At 43.8% G+C, this 21,798-nt stretch overlaps 1 protein-coding gene across 1 annotated transcript in view; it reads right to left on the reverse strand.

Moving 5' to 3' along the window:
* Nucleotides 1-20,363, reverse strand: part of HCRTR2 (hypocretin receptor 2) — a 40,233-nt gene extending 19,870 nt beyond the window's left edge. Inside the window, exons 1-3 of the mRNA XM_064146773.1 lie at nucleotides 20,118-20,363; nucleotides 2,599-2,777; nucleotides 303-546 (exon numbers count right to left, since the gene is read on the reverse strand). Coding sequence (XP_064002843.1) covers nucleotides 303-546; nucleotides 2,599-2,777; nucleotides 20,118-20,346 — 652 coding nt within the window. The 5' untranslated portion in view covers nucleotides 20,347-20,363. The remainder of the gene's footprint in view (nucleotides 1-302; nucleotides 547-2,598; nucleotides 2,778-20,117) is intronic.
* Nucleotides 20,364-21,798: the final 1,435 nt, after the last annotated feature.

The raw sequence follows: 21,798 nt of genomic DNA on the forward strand, positions 1-21,798 counted from the left end.
TTGGTTTCAAATGTACTTAAGGTTTTAGCCATACCAAAAAGGAAAACAACAACAACAACCCCCCCAAAAAACCCCCACAACCAAACCCAAACCCAACCCAAACACAAGAATGAAAACAGGAGAAAAAAAAGCCCCACAGGATTATTGCACAGCATTTGACAAACAGTAGTTCTAGGAAAGCTTGTACAGTTAGGACTGTTTCGTGATATGCTTATACAACCTGATGCATATTACTGTGTCCAGATATTCTTATTACTTAACAGCAGTTCAAGTTCAGTCTTTGTGGCCAATGACACACTCACCTCCCCAGCGCTCATCGCACACTGTGAACAAGGTGGTTTTGTTGGCTAATCCTGGGAACACGCTGCTGCACTCCATAACAATAGCCTGAGGAATCATTATGATGCAGGACACAATCCAGATGATTATAATGCTGTTCCTTGCTCGCTTGGCTGTGCTTTTAAACATCAAAGGGTGACAAATTGCATACCATCGATCCAAAGCAATGCAGCTGAGTGTTAGTACAGACACAGAGACTGAAACCGTCTAAAGAAAAGGAAATATTAAGTAAATTTAAATGTGTTGGGTTTTTTTTTTCCCAGAGCTTTAAAAATTATCTACTGTAGATTCCCCCCCTCCCTCCCCCAGAGTTTTAAAACTGATTTCTATTTTCAATGTAATTATCTCTTTATCTGCAATTATAAAGTAGAAAATATTCCCAGGGGAAAAAAAAATAAAGAAATCTATTCAAAGATCTCTTCTTACAGAATTGCAACAGATATCCTCATCTGCTGCAGTCCTAAATGGCACTTCACAGATTAAGGTGCTACCCAAACTGAGGCAGTGTAGCAGGGTCAGATTCTGAAAGAGCAAATTTATGCTACCTAACATTTGCAAAGCTGAAAAACTACTTTTAAAACACTAGAGAACTAATTAGATTTTTGTTTTTCCTGTGTAGAACAACTTTGTTCGTTTGTTTTCTATGTTCTATTTGGGTATCAGCACAATCATTTTGCCTTTTCAGTTTTCACAGGAGCAATGGAAAATCAGGGTCTCATGAACAACAAAAAAAAACCCAAATAAACAACAATTGGCTTCAGGCAGACTAAGTAATTTTGCCTTTTATTCACTATAGGAAATAACATCACTTTGGGTTTAATCTTTTGCTCTGTACACTAGGTGATCATTTCACTTTCTCTTCATGTTTTCTTCCACTAGAACAGAGGCTCAGGAAAAGAATTGTGTTGTTTTGATTGCACCAGGTAGAGAACATAGCTGCTGGAGAGAGCTGTTGCCCTTGATAAAAGGGCCTCTTCCACCACACAAGTTTCTGCTGTACAGCACAGAACTGATCACCTGCATACATCCTGTGCTCTACTTAATTCTTCTGATTGATCTCTTGACTGGAAGGATAAGCATTTGTCATTCTAGTATGCCAAATCAGTTCATGTAACTTGCTATGCTTAGAAAAGGCATTTGTCAATCATTTTGATGCAAATAATTTCACAGCCAATTAAATCCACTGGTAAATGAGTGGTGGTAAATACTGCTTAGGGCACAGAGACTGATGGGACCCCAGTGAATCTGGATACTTTGACTAATTCTAAAGAAAGCAAAGAATCATAGAATCAACCAGGTTGGAAGAGACCTCAGAGATCATCCAGGCCAACCTAGCACCCAGCCCTAGCCAGTCAAATAGACCATGGCACTAAGTGCCTCAGCCAGGCTTTGCTTGAACACCTCCAGGGATGGTGCCTCCACCACCTCCCTGGGCAGCCCATTCCAATGCCAATCACTCTCTCTGTGAAGAACTTCCTCCTAACATCCAGTCAGTCACTAAGTAAGTCACTAAACGTGTATGAAAACCTGAATTTCCTTCAGAAGTTTGGATTCTCTGTCCTGGACCCTTATGAAGCTGTTGAGATCCACACACAGAGTACACATGATTGTAATTCTATTTATAGACATTTTTATTGCTTTATATCCCTTGTTAATTAAAAACAAACAAACAAACTCAAACACAGCAAAAAACCTAACCAAACAAAACACAAACAAACAAACAAAACCCCCAAACAAACAACAACCAAAAAAAAGTAAAAAATTGAAGATCTTCAGACATTCCAGAAAGTGCATTAGCCAAATCTTTATGATCAAATGGATGGGTGTAAGTTGCAGCAAAAGAGGTTCCACCTCAATACAAGGGGGAACTTCTTTACTGTAAGGGTCACAAAGCACTGGCATAGGCTGCCCAGAGAGGCTGTGGAGTCTCCTTCTCTGGAGCCTTTCAAGGCCTGTCTGGATGTGTTCCTCTGTGATCTGTGTTAGATAGGATTGTCCTGCTCTGGCATGGGGGTTGGACTCGATGATCTCTTTGGGTCCCTTCCAACTTCTAACACCCTATGATCCTATGACCAAGAACAATATGTACCCAACAGTATACTCAGAACTGCAACAGTTCTCTAAGCATGTACCTTGAGATACCTATTTCAGTAGCATGGGCAGACCTTCAGCCAGATTATCACTGGTAGGGAAATGCTATTATTCTTCCTCTTTTTTGTGACATGGATGAAGTGTACACAAAGACAGTCAAAATAATACCTGTAAGTAGGGAATCACTTTGCAGAGAGGCTGCCCGAAGAACCACGTTTCTGTGATGTCAACTACTAAAGTTGCTGGAAGACAAGTAATTGTGACCAGAATATCAGCCAGAGAAAGATTCACTATGAAATAGTTGGTAACTGTCCTCATGTGATGATTCTTCCACACTGCAATACAAACTGAGTTTGGAACGACAAGTCAGTGAGAAGGAAACGACTTAAGGAATATTTCAACAGGAAAACAGAATTAAGTTTGTGTCCTATGTTTAACAGAGAATATTTGAGCATGTAGTTCGTGTGTTTTCCTTTGGAATGGAAGCTTGTAGAGACAATAGGGGACAGGATGGGAAAGCAAGGAGACGACTCAATATGAGCTATGCTATCCAAGCAATCCAACTCTTTATTGAGAGCATCAGGCTTCAAGTTACAAAGCACATACGTTTCACTTAGGGTGAGAAAAGTGAGCACACCCAGCATGCAATGAGGTACATCAGGTTGGAATTTGCATCTTCCTCCTAGTTCCCTCCTAATCTGGACACAGTCCCACAGATGATGTTTATCAGGAGGCTCAAGGACAAATTCCTCTGAGCTTCTTCACACACAGCGCTGTGGTTTACTGCAGCTCCAATGCTCAGACCTCACATCCAAGGCTTGGTTGTACAAGATTCTGGGGGCTCGTGCCCCCCATTTTTCAGCCAGTTCCCAACAGACAAGCTGAGTACACGAGGAATAGCTTTCCACAGACCACAGCAAGTAAAACATTCTGATACATAAAGCAGTTTATCTTCACTAACTACTCACACAAATTTCTCCATGTATATTTCAATGCATTGGCTCCAGCCTATGGCAATGGACTTCTACACTTGTAAAAGCTCATGATTTTCCTGTCATAGTGTGATGCTTCATTCAAAGTGTTACCACATGAAGTCTTGTCAACTGCACCAAGATAACAATAACGTGATAAAATATCACACAGTATCACAGTATCACCAAGGTTGGAAGAGACCTCACAGATCATCAAGTCCAACCCTTTACCACAGTGCCCAAGGCTAGACCATGGCACCAAGTGCCACATCCAACCTTGCCTTGAACTGCCCCAGGGACGACGACTCCAATATGCTTCTGGGCATAATATTTTCACTGCATCTGCAGAGAATCTGTAACTGTCATTTGAAGTAAGTAACTACACATAATTTTTGCAGTATTAATCATTATCCATTTTAAATGTGGTGTATGCTTGATGATGATTACTGTGATCAACAGCAGCATGTAGCAGACACTTTACAAGATAGGCCTTTACAGCTTGTTTTATAACTTTTCTCTTCCTTCTTTTTCAATTTAAAAGGCTTTCAGAAATGAGGCAAATTAGTCCTGCGATGTGGTTGCTCTAATTTGTAGGCTTTAAATACCAAAACTGAGTCTGAGAAGCTGGTCTAAAAATAAGTTTTTAAGTAACTTTGGAAGTAAAAACCCCTGAGAGATTGTAGCAATCAATAGCTTCTATCACTGAAAAACCTCTAAAAACTGATGCACAACATTTTCAAGAGACACCACAACACTTCCTGTAAGGAAACAGCACAACTCATTGTGCATCAAAGGTTCTTCTGTAAGCAATAATTTATTTATCATACAAATGCAGATGAAGATTCAAAGTCTCCTTAAGCTGCACTATGCTTAGTGTAGGTATTTTTAAGAGATCACAGGATGCTAGAGTTAGAAGGGTCATCACAAGGTTACCCAAATCTAACATGGAATCATTGAATCATAGAATCAAGCAGGTTGGAAGAGACCTCCAACATCATCCACTCCAACCTAGCACCCAGCCCTAGCCAGTCAACCAGACCATGGCACTAAGTGCCTCAGCCAGGCTTTGCTTCAACACCTCCAGGGACAGTGCCTCCACCAACTCCCTGGGCAGCCCATTCCAATGCCAATCACTCTCTCTGCCAACAACTTCTTCCTAACATCCAGCCTAGACTTCCCCCAGCACAACTTGAGCCTGTGCCCCCTTGTTCTGTTGCTGGTTGCCTGGGGAGAAGAGACCAACCCCCATTTGGCTACAACTTCTCTTCAGGGAGTTGTAGACAGCAATGAGGACCCCTCTGAGCCTCCTCTTCACTAGGCTAGACAACCCCAGCTCCCTCAGCCTCTCTTCATAGGGTTTGTGTTCCAAGAATCTGCTAGAGTTAAACCATTCCCCTAACCTAGATAAAACAGCTGGGGGAAAAAAGCACACAGACTTGAAGGATTATAAAATCTTGAGATGAGAAGCTTTTTTAGATCCTAAAGACAGTGTGCTTGAAAGCTTGTGTCCATCTTCCAGCCGTATCTCTTGATCTAATAAAATACATTGCTTCATTCCACAATTTTTTTTCTTGTTTAAGTCTTTAGACCAACACAAGTACAGCAAGACTACCACTAAGCCACTGCTGGCAAGTTTACATCTCCAAATCTACTACATTTGAACATATCAAGCCTTTCTTAAAGGTGTTGCAGTGTTTAACTATCCTCCCTATCAAGAAACAAGCAAACAAACCTCCCCAAAAAAACCCCAACCAACCAATCCCTCCCCCCAAACCAAACCAGCAACAATGACAAACCACACACACAAACCAACCAACACAACAAATCTTTAATTTCTAATCTAGTGATTATATGCTCCTATTGATATGCACCTTTTTAATGTAACTTCTCCCCCCCCCCCCAACTCCCTGCACAGGGGCAAGAATTAAGTTTTTTCCCTGCAGCAATGTTTCACATATAAAATGATTGATGTTAAATCTTTCCTCAGTTTTCTCTTCAGACTGTGCAGCTTCAGAACTCTGGGTTTTTTTTTCCCTTCCAATCACATTTAGAATCTCTGCAACTATCCTTTGTTGCTGTTCCCTGGACATGTTTCAGACTGGGTTGTGCCTTTGTGGTCAGAGTGCAGAGATCAAAATCAGTGGAATACTCATTTAAGAACTTACTAGAGGTCTAAGGAGTTATTACTATGTTCTCATGCTATATTTGTAACACTCCTGCAGTCTACCCAATTCATACAAGTACATCATTTCATCCTAAGATGTCAGTGGTGCACATTTCAGCCTAAGATGTCTTAAAGGTGCAAGGTTTAAGCAGAGATGTATATTTTTGACAAGGTTTATTCCCATACCTGTACAGACATGTTTGGGGAAAACACAGAAACATTACTTCTAGTAAAAGAAATACATAGAATCATAGAATCATAGAATCAACCAGGCTGGAAGAGACCTCCAAGATCATCCAGGCCAACCTAGCACCCAGCCCTAGCCACTCAACCAGACCATGGCACTAAGTGCCTCATCCAGTCTTTTCTTGAAGACCCCCAGGGATGGTGCCTCCACCACCTCCCTGGGCAGCCCATTCCAATGGGAAATCACTCTCTCTGTGAAGAACTTCTTCCTAATATCCAGCCTATACCTACCCTGGCACAACATCAAGTTAAAAAATGTGAGGCCAATCTCATTAGCAGCAAACTGTATCAGAAATCAATTCGTAGCATTCTGCATCTTGTACTCTAAGCTTTCTATCAGGATGAGCATATGAAACCTCATGATACCCCAGAAAGCTAAGAACATACTACTAACTATTTTCATCTCTGATGCAAAGAAATTGAACTGTAGAACAGAAATTGCTCAAGGCCATATAGTAAAGCAGACACAGAATAAGAAGCTTGGACTCCTAATTCCTAGAGCTGTACTAAACACTCCACAGTACACTGGCAGAATTCAGGTGAACTCCAGCACCTGCTATCTCTCTTGATACCCAGGGAGTGTGCAAGAAAGACAGCATATAGAAACTAGCTCTGAATTCCTTTGAATTCCAGTCTATGGGTGCAAGAGGCACCTGTAAGGTGGAAAAAGCAATACTCTACAAGCAAAGAAATGCCATATAGTTTGTTACTTTAGATTTCTCTTTCCATTCTCGAGTGTTTCTCCTTTTGGTCTTATCCATTCTTTGCAGCATAGACAAGAGCATCTTAATTACTGTGCTTACATATTACCACAACAATGTAAGGGCGCGGGGGGGGGGGGGTGGGGGGGGGTGGGGGGGGTGGGTAAGGAGAGGGAGTTTGAGTGGAAAACAGCTTCTGAAAAGAAACTATTCCAAAAGCAACTCAGCTTTTCCCCTCACCTCGTTGCCCTCTGCTGGTTGCAGTATTGTTTTCAGTCTCTGGGAACACTGGTAACGTTTTCCTTTAGTGAAAGGATAAACAGGGCTGTGAGGGTTTGCTGTCACTTATTTCAAAAGCACAGAAGGCTATAAAATAACAGAATGGTAGTTTAATATATTTATTCCAGATTCGATGGCCTTCTGAGACTCTTGCAGTACAAGGTTAACCATTAGTCTCAGGCAATTTCTTCAGAAGAGAAGAGGAGGCTCAGGGCTGACCTCATTGCTCTCTACAACTACCTGAAGGGAGGCTGTAGCCAGGTGGGGGTTGGTCTCTTCTTCCAGGCAAACAGCAACAGAACAAGGGGACACAGTCTCAAGTTGTGCTGGGGAAGTCTAGGCTGGATGTTAGGAGGAAGTTGTTGGCAGAGAGAGTGATTGGCATTGGAATGGGCTGCCCAGGGAGTTGGTGGAGTCACCGTCCCTGGAGGTGTTCAAGCAAAGCCTGGCTGAGGCACTTAGTGCCATGGTCTGGTTGACTGGCTAGGGTTGGGTGCTAGGTTGGACTGGATGATCTTGGAGGTCTCTTCCAGCCTGGTTGATTCTATGATTCTATGATTCCTGGTGCTCGCCCAGAGGAGGAAACACAAGTAGGACCTTGCCCCATTGATGCATATCTAACAGATCACCAATAAAGATTCTCTAACCTGTGGTTAAAAAACTATCATTTTATAGGTGTGAAAAATAGTTTGATTGTGCTGCTGAGTATTTTATAAGTCAGAACATCTAACTCCTTCAAACATGCCTATTCTCAGGGAGGTAGTGGAGTCACCATCCCTGGAGGTGTTCAAGAAAAGACTGAATGAGGCACTCAGTGCCATGGTCTAGTTGACTGGCTAGGGCTGGGTGCTAGGTTGGCCTGGATGATCTTGGAGGTCTCTTCCAACCTGCTTGATTCTACGATTCTATGATTGTTGCTGGAGGTGTTCAGGAAATATGTGGAGATGGCACTGCAGGACGTGATTTAATGGCCATAGTGGTCTTGGGCTGACTTGAGAAGATCTTGTCCAACAGAAACAATTATTTGATTCCATGATGCTATGATATCAGGTGGTTCCATACACAAGTGGAGGAAATGAGCTCCTGCATAACACTAAAGTGATAAAGGTACTAAAGATTCTCAGCTAGGCATACTTCAAAACAAAGAGATGTGTTCAGCATCAGCCTTCCTAACATACTTGGGAAACTCCACAGAGTTAACCAGATGCCTACACAGGGCACAATAACATAGTGGCTCAAACTGATCTTTTCAGGCATCTGCGTAAAAATCTATGAAACAAAACTAATTCTGAAAGTAAAAACAATCCTGAGTAAAGCCTCAGTTTAACATAATGGGCAAGACTTTTGATGTTCCCTCTATAAACAGGAGAGAGGAAGAAAGTGGAGGGACACATGCATTAATATAATCTGAGGAGAGGATCAGAATTTTAAAAATAAAGAATAAAAGCTGGAGAGAAATGTGAGAGAAACTGAGTAAGGTGCCCAGAATGTGCCTTGTTTTCCTGACTGCTAGAACTCTACCAGAACTTAAATACCTGCTCGTTATGTTTTACTATTACACTTAAATAACTGTGCTACGAAAGAAAACACACAAGCCAGATTTCAAGGTACAGCTTTCCTTTTTTTTCCCCCTAGTGGTTATTAAGCAATCCTAGTCCCAAAACTCTGTCTTACTGCTTGCTGATGCTTTGCTTTTCTGCCAGAATTCAAGAAGCATTAAGCAAAACTGCTATTCTTATCCCAGCCACACAGTGTCAGTAAAGGCTCGAAAATAAGCTGACTGGAAAATACGGAGGCTTTGGCGCAAGTGAGAACCTTTAGCGATGGGAGGGGAACAATCTGCAACTGTTTTAGCTACAGTAGCCAAAGATCAAAAAGCAAAGGAGGGAAGAGAGTTGTCCGGGGCAGCTGAAGCAGGTTTGAAGGAGACAATCATGAAGAGGTTTGGGGAGGTTCTCCTCCCCTTCTATTTGTGGAAGTTCACAAAGATGTGTTCCTGTATGACTTGCCCTAGGTGACCTTGCTTTGGAAGAGAATCATAGAATCATAGAATCATAGAATCAACCAGGTTGGAAGAGACCTCCAAGCTCATCCAGTCCAACCTATCACCCAGCCCTAATCAATCAACTAGACCATGGCACTAAGTGCCTCATCCAGTCTTTTCTTGAAGACCCCCAGGGACGGTGCTGAATGATCTCCAGAGGTCCCTTCCAATCCATTCCATTCTTTGACCTTTGAACAATTGTGCAATAACAAAGTCTGCTTCAGAACCCATCTTCCAAATAGCCACAATCTCCCATCCCCCAAAAAAAAAAGTCTGACAGGCAAGTCCTAGACAGAACTAGACAGCAAATGAAAATCAAAGTTAAAAGTTGAAGAGGGACACTATTAGAAGTCCATCAAGAAAAATTAATATATCTCATTCTGTGCATGAAACGAACAAACAAACAAAACCACTCTCATTTAGGACAGTATTGTGAGATTGCTGTTTTCACATACATGTTTGTTCCCTGTTGGGTTAGTGTTCTGGGGCATTTTAATTAGAGGCCATCTATTCAATCATCACAGCTCATTGCATCTCAAGCTGAATGTGAAAACTATACAAAGGCTCCAGCTGGTATAAAATTCAGCTGTTTGTCTCCTGGAAGGTTTACACTGTCTTGAGCATACCAAACATTGTGCTGCAGTGTCTGGCTGAGAGAGGGATCTGGGGGTGCTGATTGATACCCGCCTGAACATGAGCCAGCAGTGTGCCCAGGTGGCCAAGAGAGCCAGTGGCATCCTGGCCTGCATCAGGAATGGTGTGGCCAGCAGGAGCAGGGAGGTCATTCTGCCCCTGTACTCTGCACTGGTTAGACTACACCTTGAGTACTGTGTCCAGTTCTGGGCCCCCCAGTTTAGGAGGGACATTGAGATGCTTGAGCGTGTCCAGAGAAGGGCGACGAGGCTGGGGAGAGGCCTTGAGCACAGCCCTACGAGGAGAGGCTGAGGGAGCTGGGATTGGTTAGCCTGGAGAAGAGGAGGCTCAGGGGAGACCTTATTGCTGCCTACAACTACCTGAAGGGTGGTTGTGGCCAGGAGGAGGTTGCTCTCTTCTCTCAGGTGGCCAGCACCAGAATGAGAGGACACAGCCTCAAGCTACGTCAGGGGAAATTTAGGCTGGAGGTGAGGAGAAAGTTCTTCACTGAGAGAGTCATTGGACACTGGAATGGGCTGCCTGGGGAGGTGGTGGAGTCGCCATCCCTGGGGCAGTTCAAGGCAAGGTTGGACGTGGCACTTGGTGCCATGGTCTAGCCTTGAGCTCTGTGGTAAAGAGTCGGACTTGATGATCTGTGAGGTCTTTTCCAACCTTGGTGATACTGTGATACTGTGTTCCTGCCCATGGCAGGGAGATTGGAGCAGATGAGCTCTGAGGTGCCTTCCAACCTAAACCATTCTATGAAATATTTCCAGAGATGATTAAAAAAAAGAAAAGAAAAGGCACATAGGTGGGTGGAGCATTTCTAATCTTTTGCTCTAATGGGTGTTGACTTCAATATGTTGTTGCTCAGTATTTCTGACTAGCTTACAAATCCTTACTGGCTCATCTCTGGAGCAGTTTTCATATTACTGTTTTTCCTACATCATGTTAGGAGGAAGCTCTTCACAGAGAGAGTGATTGGCATTGGAGTGGGCTGCCCAGGGAGGTGGTGGAGTCTCCATCCCTGGAGGTGTTCAAGAAAAGACTAGGTGAGGCACTTAGTGCCATGGTGTAGCTGACTGGCTAGGGCTGGGTGCTAGGTTGGCCTGGATGATCTTGGAGGTCTCTTCCAACCTGGTTGATTCTATGATTCTCTGATTCTGCTGGTGGCCTGCTGGTTCAGTTGTGAATTTGTTTTTTACATATCAACTCTTAATCTTTTCCCTAGCACTCCAGAAGTCTTGCCAATCTCTTATTCAATGTGTCACTTTCCAGTGTGAAATACAATTTCCATAACCAGCAATACATGGAATTACCTTATATAAATTAACACTTCCACCTTTTATGTCATATTTGGTTAATAATGAATCCCAGATGCATATAAACAAATAATTAATCACTTTCTTTCCTGTTATACTGTATTTCAATGGCTTTACTTTCTCTGGTAATTCAGTAGCATGATGATAAAACTAAAAGTTCATAATATGGCCATCCAGTAGTCCTTTGGAGGGAATGTTGTAATTAGAACCATTGGTCATCAGTACTTCCAAATGCATGAAGCAGAAAAACTCCTTCACAGTATCTTACAGTCAAATGACTTTTAAAGAAATGTGTTAAACATTTGAGTTACACATTACACATTGTAGCCAGGTGGGGGGTGGCCTCTTCTCCCAGGCAACCAGCAATAGAACAAGGGGACACAGCCTCAAGTTGTGCCAGGGTAGGTATAGGCTGGATGTTAGGAGGAAGTTCTTCCCAGAGAGAGTGATTGGCATTGGAATGGGCTGCCCAGGGAGGTGGTGGAGGCACCATCCCTGGGGGTCTTCAAGAAAAGACTGGATGAGGCACTTAGTGCCATGGTCTAGTTGATTGGTTAGGGCTGGGTGCTAGGTTGGCCTGGATGATCTTGGAGGTCTCTTCCAACCTGGTTGATTCTATGATTCTACTCTCTGTCCTCTATCCCCTCCCAAAGACATGTTTACACTTGGCAATGAATTGGTTCTCCATATGGCATTCTCTCTGTTGGTCTTTTTTTGGCAATGCTATTTCCTATTGCGATTCAAGGCTTGGATGGTGAGATATCCATCACTACAATCAGGTTGAAAGGAAGGTTGAGTAGAAAGGCCACCTAATAAGACTCTGGAAAGCTAGAGCCCCTATGGAAACAGAGAATCAGTGCATACTGTTGGAAGGAAAAAACACTGTCACTGAAACTATTAGCATTATAAATAATTCCTGATTGAGACTTATTCTGGTTTAATTTAAGAGTGTAACAATTAGGTGTCTATGACTAAGCTTATTTTATTTGGTTTGGGTGGGTTGTCCATGACACTTTCAATAACAGTATTGATAATCTTGATTTAGGGGTGAGGAGCACACTGATTAAATTACCTAGACTATTTAATTAGGGGATTTTGAAACCAGCAGTGGGAATAAAAGATGTAATATAAAGTGATGTCCTCTGTGAATAGGAAGATGATAGCTACTTTCTATGCTGTCCATCTCTTACCCATGACTAAGCTCTGAATTCACACACTACTTCACTCTTTACATAACTAATCTTGTCTGAAAGAGAGAGCCCAACAGAAGACTGAGTTGTGCTGGATTTGGCTAGAACTGAGTTAATTTTCTTCATAGTAGATGGTATGTGACTGTGTTCTGGGTTTGTGTTGAAAACACTCCTGATAACACAGAGATGTTTTAGCTGTTGCTGAGCAGAACTCATACAGAGTAAAGACCTTTTCTGTTTCTCACACCATCGTCGCAGAGACTAGGCTGTGGGTGCGTGAGAAGTTAGGGACACACACAGATGGGACAGCTAACCTCGAATAAACAAAGGGATATCCCACACCATATGACTTCAGGCTCAGCATATAAAGCTGGGGCAAGAAGAAGTAATTGGGGAAAGATTTAAAGTGAGGGCATTTGTCTTCCCAAGCAACCATTATGTATGATGGAGTCCTGCTGTATTGGAGATGACTGAACACCTGCTGCTGATGAGAAGTGGTGAATTAATGCTTTGTTTTGCTTTACCTATTAAACTGCAACTCAAACTTTTCTCCCTTTTACTCTTCCATTTCTCGCTCATCCCACTGAAAGGGAATGAGTAAGCAGCTTTTATGAGCCTTAGTTGCCAGATGAGGTTAAACCATGACACAGGTTTACATTGGAAAAGGAATAGAAAGAATAGGAATAGAAAAGTAATAGAAAGAATGACACAAACAGAAGGCACTTTTAGGCAATATTTATTATAATGGAAATATTGGGGGGGGGGGGAATCCTGGGGCTGGTAATTATGCCCAGCAGGTCTGAACTGTCTTTGAATATATGAAGAAGGACAACACTGCAGGCTGCATAGGCAAAGGAACTGCATACACTCCTGCCAGTGAGATGACAGATCCCCGTCAACAGGACGCACTAGATTTGAACAATTAAACAAATTGGAACAATATCATGGAAGCATGACAAAGGAGTAGTTGGTTAGGTCATGTTCCCTTGTATCACTCATAAACAAGTATATTTCTGTAGGTTCCAACACTTTTTTTTCCCCTAGTAAAACTCTAAGAAAACCACATAAACCAAAAGAAATACAGCTATGTAACATTGCTTGGAATATTTTGTTGAATATGAGCTTCACTGAAATGTACTAACAGGGAACTGCATCCCACAAAAAGACAGTGAGAGCCTACATGAATAAAGCAGATATACAGTGTGCTAGTTTGAAGCAGGCTTCCTAGCTCCAATATATTGTCTGAGATGTTTTCTAGCTACCAAGTGCTCTATTGCACTCAGGCTTTTAAAGGGACTCAGGAGTTGGGGGTTGTGGGTTACTTATGCTCTCCAACCCACTTCTACATTATTTCGTGCTTCCTTATTGTTATGGTGCTAGAGAAGAGGACAAAAACTTAAATACTTTTGCTGGAAGCTTGTCTTTACAGGTCACAACCACCAGTAACAGCACATCTAATTGGCACAGGATTCATTTTCTAACGCAGACACATTACACATTCTAGGTAATTAACAACCAAAAAGAATTGAGAGTTACGACTGAAAGATCAGCTATGCTATAAAACCAGACTGCCCTAAATGCCAGGTTTGGTCAGCTCTGGAGGAAATAAAAGGTACCATCATACATTTTTCCCCAATAGATTAATACAGATTAGTTTTGAATTGTCCCACCACACACACACACAAACCATTGCAAGTGTTGATTAGCAACCCCAGTAATCTCTGCAGACCTGGCTGTACTGAATGGCCAGTTATTTCATAGTCACATCTGATATACTTAGTTTTCTATCCATACAACAATATAAAGCCTACAAAAAACTGTGCACATACTTCATGATAGAAAGGGATGAAAGGGGCATAGAGATAGGTGACATACCACACATGACACTACAATAAAAAGATTTCACACTTCAGAATGATTCAATTCAAATTTGCACAAGTCATTAAAATCCAAGTATTCTTCAAAGCTGAAATGCCCTGCAGCTTTGAAACCACATGGTTCAAAATGCATGTCAGTCAGTGTAAAACAAAGTTGGTCTAGGAAAGATTCTTCCACGGAAAATACAATTCACTGTGCTAGTGAAATGCTACAGCAAATGCTGCACATACTGTGAAACTGATGAATCTATATAAAGAATCTGCATTGTCTGTACAATTTTCCCTGAACAAGGCTAAAATGCTCTGATCTGAGAGCCAGGAGACACAGTTCTATCAGGGCTGAGTGCAGACTTGGGCTCTGCCCCTGCTTCAGTGACTGGCCGTCTATGCTGAAAGCCAACTCTGGCAATGGGAAGCATATAAGCTGGGATCAGACTGCTAGGAACAGAGATCTTGGAGAAAGATAGATGACAGCTCTTTCTGGAGTGACCTCTTTCCTGGGAGATGCATTTAAACCCAGGCTCTCACACCTAGGCAAAGATCAGACCGCAAGTTTACATGTAACTTGATGATTTTGATTGCAATCCTTACCCACTGACTTGACTTTCTGGCTTGATGTCAGACCTGCTTCATCATTATGAATGTGTTTAGCAACTGCTGGGTGGTTTTGGAGTTCTGCCATTGCTGAATTTGCTCTGCTGAATTACTTTTCCTTCATCATAGAAGTAAGAATAACACTACTGAAAGTAGTTAAGAATCAAACAGAATATGAGGCTCCATATGGAAAGGAATATATTATTCCTCTTTCAACACTTTCTGATGGGTTTTGACACCAGAGACCAAGTACTTTCCCAGTATTCAGATTCCAACCCTTCTTTTTTATCACTGAATGAGTTCACAGCAGAAATGTTACCATTTGGAATTACATGTTAATACAAGTAGCCAAACTCCTTATTATTTTACTCAAACCCCAACAAAACCAAACAAAATAACCCCCAACTAACCAAAATAAACCCCAAGAAACAAACAAATAAATCCAAACCAACCAAATAATAACAAAAAAAGAACACCAAACAAAACAATCTGAAGATATTCTTGTTTCATTCAGCCATAAGGGTAGCCTCCAGACAGATACAAATGTCCTTTCTCTCAGAAGAACTCAAAAGTGAAGAGAATGACACATCAAACATCTCCTGCAGTTCACCTTCCTTCAGTCTTGAGAGCTTCTATTTTTCATAACTAGGTTCAATAGGACCACATTATTCACAGTTTGACATAAAGAATGGTAAAGTAAAGCTGTCCTTCCCTCAAGTCTGTTTGATCAGTAAGCATGAAAAGTGGAATTAGTTACTTATCTGGCTGTAAGAATCTGTAGTGAAGAAGGTGTATTTACAAGCCATCTTCATTTTTTAATGTTTTCCTACTTTTTGGTACCTCACAAGGATGTGTATGACTCATTCTTGCCAGGAATCCTCATGTTATCTAAACCTCAATGTACTTCAGTTGATATTTGCACTCTTACAGAAATGAAACTCATGCATTCTATATCTTAGCTAGATGAATCTTACAAATATTCTGTCACTTCCTACCTGGTGTCCTTTTTAAAATGATAAAGCCCCTTTAGCTGTAATTCATCCAAAAGATAAAGGGTGACTCTCATGATGATATTACCAAAGTAAAGCCCTTTCAGTGCCAGTGGCAGTGTTCAGTTCTGGGCCCCCCAGTTTAGGAGGGACCTCGAGATGCTTGAGCGTGTCCAGAGAAGGGCGACGAGGCTGGGGAGAGGCCTTGAGCACAGCCCTACAAGGAGAGGCTGAAGGAGCTGGGATTGGTTAGCCTGGAGAAGAGGAGGCTCAGGGGTGACCTTATTGCTGTCTATAACTACCTGAAGGGTGGTTGTGGCCAGGGGGAGGTTGCTCTCTTCTCTCAGGTGGCCAGCACCAGAACGAGAGGACACAGCCTCAGGCTGTGCCAGGGGAGATTTAGGCTGGAGGTGAGGAGAAAGTTCTTCACTGAGAGAGTCATTGGACACTGGAATGGGCTGCCCGGGGAGGTGGTGGAGTCGCCGTCCCTGGGGCTGTTCAAGGCAGGATTGGACGTGGCACTTGGTGCCATGGTCTGGCCTTGAGCTCTGTGGTAAAGGGTTGGACTTGATGATCTGTGAGGTCTCTTCCAACCTTGGTGATACTGTGTGTGATACTCTGTGTGTGTGTGTGATACTGTGTATGATTTCCCAAGCAATCCAGACAAAATCAAATGTAGTCATTTAAAATGTGGTTAAATGATATGTGCCTCATATATGATGATCAAAGAGGATTCATGAAGTTTGTGGCATTAAGAGAATGTAGGACTCATTCTATTCTACCAACATGTGTACATATGCCTAGACTTCAGTATTCATATACCTTTAAAATGAGAAGAAAGCAAATATGAAGCAAATTTCCCATTGATACACGCTGACCAAGTACTCTGGTATCAGTACTGTGCAGAAACTGCTTCTTCTGCAGCCCTAAAAAGCCCTGACTACAATAAGTAAAAATCAAAAGTCGAGTTGTTGAGCTCTATGAGTCAGCCTATGAACACTTTGAGGAAAGGACCACAGTTGGATTCTGTACAGATCACAGCACTACTAGCAGTTACTGTAAAATAGATATTAAATGAAAGAGCTATCCAGAAAATAGTAATTATCTGACAATTAAATTTGGATTCATTCCGAGCTGGAAAGAAAAATAAGCATTGCCAAACTGTGAGTAAATAAAGTTTCTGAAATCACCCTCTGATGTACTTCATGGTCTTGTAGCCTGGGAAGCCTGCAGTGCTGAGGACTTGCAAGCTGTGTGCACAGGATTTCAGTTCCTGCCAGCTCTGGGAAGTGCTGCCAAGAGACGATTGCTTCTTCTGCCTTCAGTCTTTGATCAAACCAAGTGACCTCTACAGCACATTTTGATTTTGATGAATGTGTGTACCTTGAGGGAAAACATTTAATTAGGGAAGTTCTGAGCCATGTTAATGAGTAACTAAAATAAGGATTATTCCTATTCTTTTCCTGTATGTAATGTATGGAGTTGTACATTACTTATAAATCCCTCATGGTCTTGTTCCAGTTACCAACTGTTGCAACTGGTTAGCATGGAATGATGTCAGCAACCAGAGACTTCTTCACATCCTAAAAATATCTTTCCATCTTTATAAAGTTTTCTACTTTTAAGCAATGTTTTTAATGTAATGTTGTCTGGAAAAGATGAGACAGCTCTTTATAGTCAGCATATATTTTCTATTAAGAAGTTCAATGTTTGGCACTAATTGTGAAAAGAAGCTGCAAGATTTTAATTGGTGTGCAGTGGTGAAGAATTCTGGCCTTGTTTGCAAAACAGAAAATCCTTACTTTCGATATCTACTCTGCTTTTTCTGATAGTGACCAAGTGAAAAAAGCAAACAGGGCAAAGCATACTGATGTTTTCAACCAGATTTCACATTTTATGAATATTCATTAAGCGTGTCCTAAAAAAAAACTGTTTCTTCCCAGTGGCTTGCACTGAAATCTCTGATGAGCAGCCAACATGAGCACACGTGAGAGTCACTGACAATGATGCACTCAAATACAACAATGAAACTTGCATTCAAACACAGGTTTGTTAATGGTTTGTGCAGCAGCTCAGCCACTGTAGGCATCTCTTTTACCTAAATTGAAAGGCAAAAAAGCAATGCAGACCCTTATATGCTACTGTAAGTAGAATTCCTGCAGTGTAGCTCACTCAGAAGCCCAGAAGATGCCAATCAGAGTTCAAGATTCTGATTCTATCCCTGATTGTTAATTACTGATTCAGACCAGTTTATCACTAACACCTGAGGGATGTGTTGCGCCTTCCACTTGCACAGATCTTGTTGCTGGGACACAGTGAGTCTTTTAATCTCAAGTATCCACAAACCAAAATAAGAGGCAGAAAGGTAACTTTTCAGTACAGCAGAGGGAACGAGGCTTTCTTTCCTGGTAACCTAAGTGCTGTTTTGAACAGAGCACAGAATAAAGAGTGCCAAAACATTGACTTCACACACCACTCAAGTCCTGCAACACTCATGATGCCTTAAAGCTCTGCTAGCCACTAAAACTCCCTTCAGAATTACTTTTGCTCTGCTTCAAGAATGTCCATGAATAAATCCCAGATTGACCTTGAACATGGATTTTTTTCAAGCAGGAGAAATTAGCTTCTCAGAGATTCCAACATGTGCACTTGGCTCTTAAGATGTTCACTGGCAGTAAAATAAAGTCTCAGAAAAATGTCTTTGGAAAGAGCATTAGACCACATCAGTTTCTCTCCTGAAAATCACGCCAGCCTGCACAATCAGTGTAGTATGATCTTTACTGCATAAAGATGAGACAGGGTTCAGCTAATGAGCACCTGCAGACTCCACAAACAACCGGTCCGTAAACAGAAGTGACAGTTTAGGTGGGTGAGGGCCACATAATGCACAAAGGCAGTTTAAAGAGCACATGGCTCAGGTAAAGCAGGTAAAGCAGGTAAATGCCAGCTTCTACCCCAAGCAAAAAGATAACATGCATAAATGGCAGGGAGGAACAGCTCCACATCAACACCAGCAAGTGCACAGACAAGAAAGCTTTTCTCCTTGTGGGAAAAGAGCGTAAACAGAGTTTTAGCTGTCCTAAAACCATCTTTGCTCATGGACAGCATGAAGGACACTTTTGATCCTGAAGTACAGCCTCTTTGCAAGACTATTATTGTTACACTGCCTGTCAAGGTAGATGCTGACCAATGGACTGAGTAAACACTCCTGAGCTCCTCGACAGCTCTAGCATAACTACCTCTTTGGCTGAAAACACGCTGGGTTTGCCAAGGTGCATACTTGTTTACAGGCACTGAGCACACTGTTGACAAAAAAAATAATAGATCAAACCCAAAATCATCATCAGTCCGTGTTAAGAAAAGAAAAAAGAAAAAAAGCTTTCGACAATTTCGCCTTTGGCTGCAGTCCTGTTTGCATCCTGGAGAGCAGACGACAGCCCTACAAAGCGTAAGCCCTTCTGAAAGAACATGAATGGCAGACCCGTACGGCAGGGCTGGGCGCTCCAGCGCCGCCTCCTTCATGGAAATGTCACCGGTGTAAATCACAAATGCAAATGGCCGTGCCTCCGGCTCAGCGCCTGCTCCAGCGGCTCTGCCGCTTTCCAGGCCATTCATAAACACTGCACAAACGAAGGGCGGCATCTTCTCCACTCGCTGGGCGGCCGGCAAGCTACGCGGGCGCGGCTGCGGAGGACGGAGGACACGGCCGCCCCGGGGCATGCATGTGCACAAGCGAGCCTGCCCCACGCCCCAGCAGGGGCAGCCCGGCAAGAAGCCCGGCATGGGGGCCGTTCTCGGCTTGCAGGGGAAGCAGAGCGGCAGCTCCGCTAGCGAGGGGACAGGGGGCTCCGGTCAGAGCCCGCTTGCCTCTCTCCACCGCTTCCGCTTGCTCCCGCAAGCGCTCACACTTCCAGGAGCCGCAGCCCGCCCGTGTCCTCGGCTTCTCGCCACCCGCGCAAGGGTTGCCCGCCGACAGCACCGCCTCCTCCTCCCAGCCTCCGTGCCTCCATCACGGGTGAATGGAAGCGGGGGGAGGCGGCTTCGAGGCACCACCCCGCCTCGCTTCCCTCAATGAAAGCCCAGGAACGCACCGCCCCCGCTCCCCATGCCCGCTCCGGGGCGCCTTCAGCGCGCCGGTTGCTGAGGGGAGCAACGTCCGGCTCCCAGTCCCGACGCCCTCCGCCCCGTTCCGTGCTCCGCTCTCCCCTTGTCCACCCTTCAGAAATCACGGAGCCTTTGTTATTTCCAGAGCCGCGCTGGGAGATGTGTGTGTGCGTGTGAGGGAGCAGCAGCTTTCCCGAGCAGGCTCAGAGGCGGAGCCACCGGCCCGGGCGGGCAGGGCTGCGGGAGTTCAGCACCTCGACCCGGCGGACAGAGACGGGTGCCCGCCCGCGATCCGGGGCGCTCCCCCAGCGGATTCCTGTGCGAGCTCCGCTGGCCTTTCCTACTGCGTCCAGCCCCAGCAGCAAGCGGTTGACTCCGCAGCCCCTCGCAGGCGCAGGAAGAAGCGGTTTTCGTTCATCCCGCAGCAAAGGCCCCTCCCGCGCAGGCTTAACTTTCCCCTGTTGCTGGGGATGCCCGCTTTTCCAGGGGGGGAAACCCACCCCCGTCTTCCAGCCGCCGTGCGAAGCCCGCAACAGCAAGGGGGAAAGGGAAGTTTCCGGGAATAACACTCACCCAGGACGTTCCCGACGAGTGCCACGATGAAGACGACAATGTAGCCAGCGATCAGCGCCCATTCGTACTCCTTGGGATGCAAATACTCCTTCCAGAGGTACCGCAGAAACTCCTCATCGTCGTAGTCGGAGGAGGAGGTTAGAAGAGCCTCCTGTGTTCCGTTTAGCTCCGATCCGGTCGTCCAGTTCCTGCACGGAGAGGAACCATCCTCAGGTTGAATCCCGGACATCCCTGGTAGTCGGTCCGGTGACTGGGTGGAAAAAAAAAAAAAAGACAAGAAGGAAAAGGAAAAAAAAAAAAAAAAAAAAAAAGAAAAAGAAAAAGAAAAAGAAAGGAAAGCAAACCCAGAAGGAAAAAAAAAAAAAAAAACCAACGACAAAACGGACCCTCTCAGATCATCCGAGCTTTCTCCCCTCTGTCCATCGAGGCTTGTGGTTGCCAGCACGAAAAGCGGGGTGTGGGGAGAAAAATGACGCGGGAACTTACGGGAACCAATGCGGGAGCAGACTGGGGATCCGCGTCGGTCCCCAACCCTCTCTGACCAGCCTTCTCCCCAGCCGGTGGGCTGCATGCCGCGAGTGGCAGCTGCACCTCCCCTGCTGGAAAAGTCACATCTGTTTTGAACGACGACGATTTTCTTTCCCCAAACCGTGCATATGCACACACACATACACCTCCCACCAATAACCTCTCCATCTTCCATAGCCTCTCCCCGCTCCCCCCCTCCCCCCTCCAACATCGCACATCTTCTAACCCTGCATCTCACCCTGCTCGTAGCTCGTCCACCCCACTTCTGGCCCCAGTTCTCCTCGATTTACCACCCTTTCTTGCATAGGCACTTTTATTTAGATCTTTCTATATTAAATATATATTCAAGATATTTGTAGACTGAAGGCAGTAGAAAACTGCTGTGGGAGGAAGTACAGGATTAAAAGAGCCATTAAAAAAAGAATGTCTAATGAGGCTGTCTCCTTTCTGTGCTCCTTTTGAAAGCTGGGCTGAGTATGCAGCTAAATCAGACAAATCAACTCCAAGGTTAAAATCCTTAAGAGCACTGATCAGGCGAGAGCAGGGGTTCACTGGATTTGAGGATCACTGAGAGCTCCCTATGGGCTTGAATTTAGCATACGTGTTCCCTAGGTTGATGTCATTTCAAACATCCAGCTTGGGATCTCAGGGCAGCAGCTGTCCCTCAGCTATTCTGAATTGAGCTGAGCTGGCAGAAAGCAATGCCAGAGAGTCCAAAAGTGCCAGTTAAGCAGCCTGATAGGATTCCTGGTTTCTAATCACTGCGTTTTAAAATAATTTTCATACTTTGCCCACTGTACATTTCCTATAAGAGAAGAGTTAGGTTTGAACTTGTCCCTTCTCAACTGAAAAAAAACCTGCTTGCATTCAGGTAATCCACTTACTTCCTAGCTGCATAATTTGAATCCACTATTAAGCACCACCTGCATAGCAAACATCACTAACAAGCATTTTAGCACAGGGTCCACATTGCTATAGAAATGGAGGCACTGTTATGGTGGGACACTACCTCCAACACATAAGCATAATAGGCTGATATTCATTAACACTGTTGTGCTTAGCTCTAGATAATACATCATGTTCTTGAGTTGTTCTTCATCAGTGTACAGGCTTCTTTCTCTACTACCTTCAAAGTTGCATACACTATACCTAT

This window comes from Pogoniulus pusillus, chromosome 7 (genome assembly GCF_015220805.1).
Source record: "Pogoniulus pusillus isolate bPogPus1 chromosome 7, bPogPus1.pri, whole genome shotgun sequence".
In the NCBI taxonomy this organism is placed as follows: domain Eukaryota; kingdom Metazoa; phylum Chordata; class Aves; order Piciformes; family Lybiidae; genus Pogoniulus; species Pogoniulus pusillus.